Source organism: Aplysia californica, unplaced genomic scaffold (assembly GCF_000002075.1).
Source record: "Aplysia californica isolate F4 #8 unplaced genomic scaffold, AplCal3.0 scaffold00006, whole genome shotgun sequence".
In the NCBI taxonomy this organism is placed as follows: Eukaryota; Metazoa; Mollusca; class Gastropoda; order Aplysiida; family Aplysiidae; genus Aplysia; species Aplysia californica.
The window spans coordinates 680,806-682,035 of record NW_004797276.1 but is presented as its reverse complement, the minus strand read 5'-3'; the positions used below and the strand labels follow the sequence as shown (position 1 = coordinate 682,035).

Genomic DNA, 1,230 nt, shown 5'->3' with positions numbered 1-1,230 from the left:
AGGTGGCGGCACTGGAGGACTCTGAGGAAGACGAGGCTGATGGCGTGTGAAGAACTGAACTCACGTGTAGGAGGCCCGAGCTCCTACCCGGCTGTGGAGGGGACTGGAACTGGAACTTGGCACCCTCCACGGCATGGTGCTGGTTGGGATGGTGGTGGTGGTGGTACAGATAGGGATGCGCCAGGTCAAGAAATCTTTCTCGGCGTCTTATCACTGCTGAATTGTCTATTGAGAAGGGTGATGGTGAATGTGCTGATGACATATTATTTGTTCTCAGGTTATCATCAAGAACTCCGAACTTGTGTGGCGCTGGATGACACGTCGAGCTGTAACTGTTTATCACATTTGTGCTGATGGGATTTTCGGAGAAGGAGTCGGACGCCGGAGAGAGAGCTTCGCACGATTCTTCCTTCACTTTTTCTGAGTCTTTGTTAAGAATTGCGTCAATTGTAAAAGACGAACCTTTCTTCGGCGATTGGCAAACAGATCCCAGCTTTTGATGACGGTTTTTGAGTTGCATGAATGCAGTCGGCGTCGTACTTCTTTTGTTATTTCCGTTATAGTCTTTCGAATGAGAGACATTTAGGGACGTGTACTGGGGGTGCGTTTCGACACTGAGATTGTCGTGTGGTGCTACATACTGTCCGTACTGAGAGAGCAGAAGCTGTTCTTGTATTTGCTGTTTGTGAGGCAGGTGGCTGTGAGGCTGTTCGTGCATGTACGGGTACGGTAATCCAGGGCACAACTGATGGGGAGACTGATTCAAATTTTGTTCTTGCAGATACCCTGGGTACTGGCTGGGGAACAGTTTTGTTGGTGTGAGCGTTGGGTGTAGGACTTGGTCCTGAGACTTGTCGGGAGGCGACAGATGATGCATGTAGTGCCATAGCAAGTAGGGGGAAGACATCACTGAGGGCGAGACCACGTTTTGTTGCATCATTTAGCTTGTCTGTGCCTTTGCAGGTCTTGATGGTAAACTTGAGAGGGGTTCCTGTAGTTACTGCGTTATTGTTTGGGGACCCCTTGTTGATCAAACACTTCACAAGATGCTGCAATAATGCAGTGGACAAAACCATTCATGTCTTCATAATATAAGCCAGTGACTTGTGCTTGAAACAATAAATTGCTACCTCCTCTTATTTGTCCACGGCTGGGTATTTGAAGGAGAACAAAGAAATTGAAAGAAACAAAACATAAAAGTATTTTGTGTCCTAAACAGAAAGGTTCTAT

The 1,230-nt window shown here is 47.2% G+C and overlaps 1 protein-coding gene across 1 annotated transcript in view; it reads right to left on the bottom strand.

Moving 5' to 3' along the window:
* The window catches only part of LOC101854766, a 7,448-nt gene extending 6,541 nt beyond the window's left edge, over positions 1–907 (bottom strand). Inside the window, exon 1 of the mRNA XM_013081321.1 lies at positions 65–907. Within this exon, the coding sequence (XP_012936775.1) occupies positions 65–907 (843 nt within the window). The remainder of the gene's footprint in view (positions 1–64) is intronic.
* Positions 908–1,230: the final 323 nt, after the last annotated feature.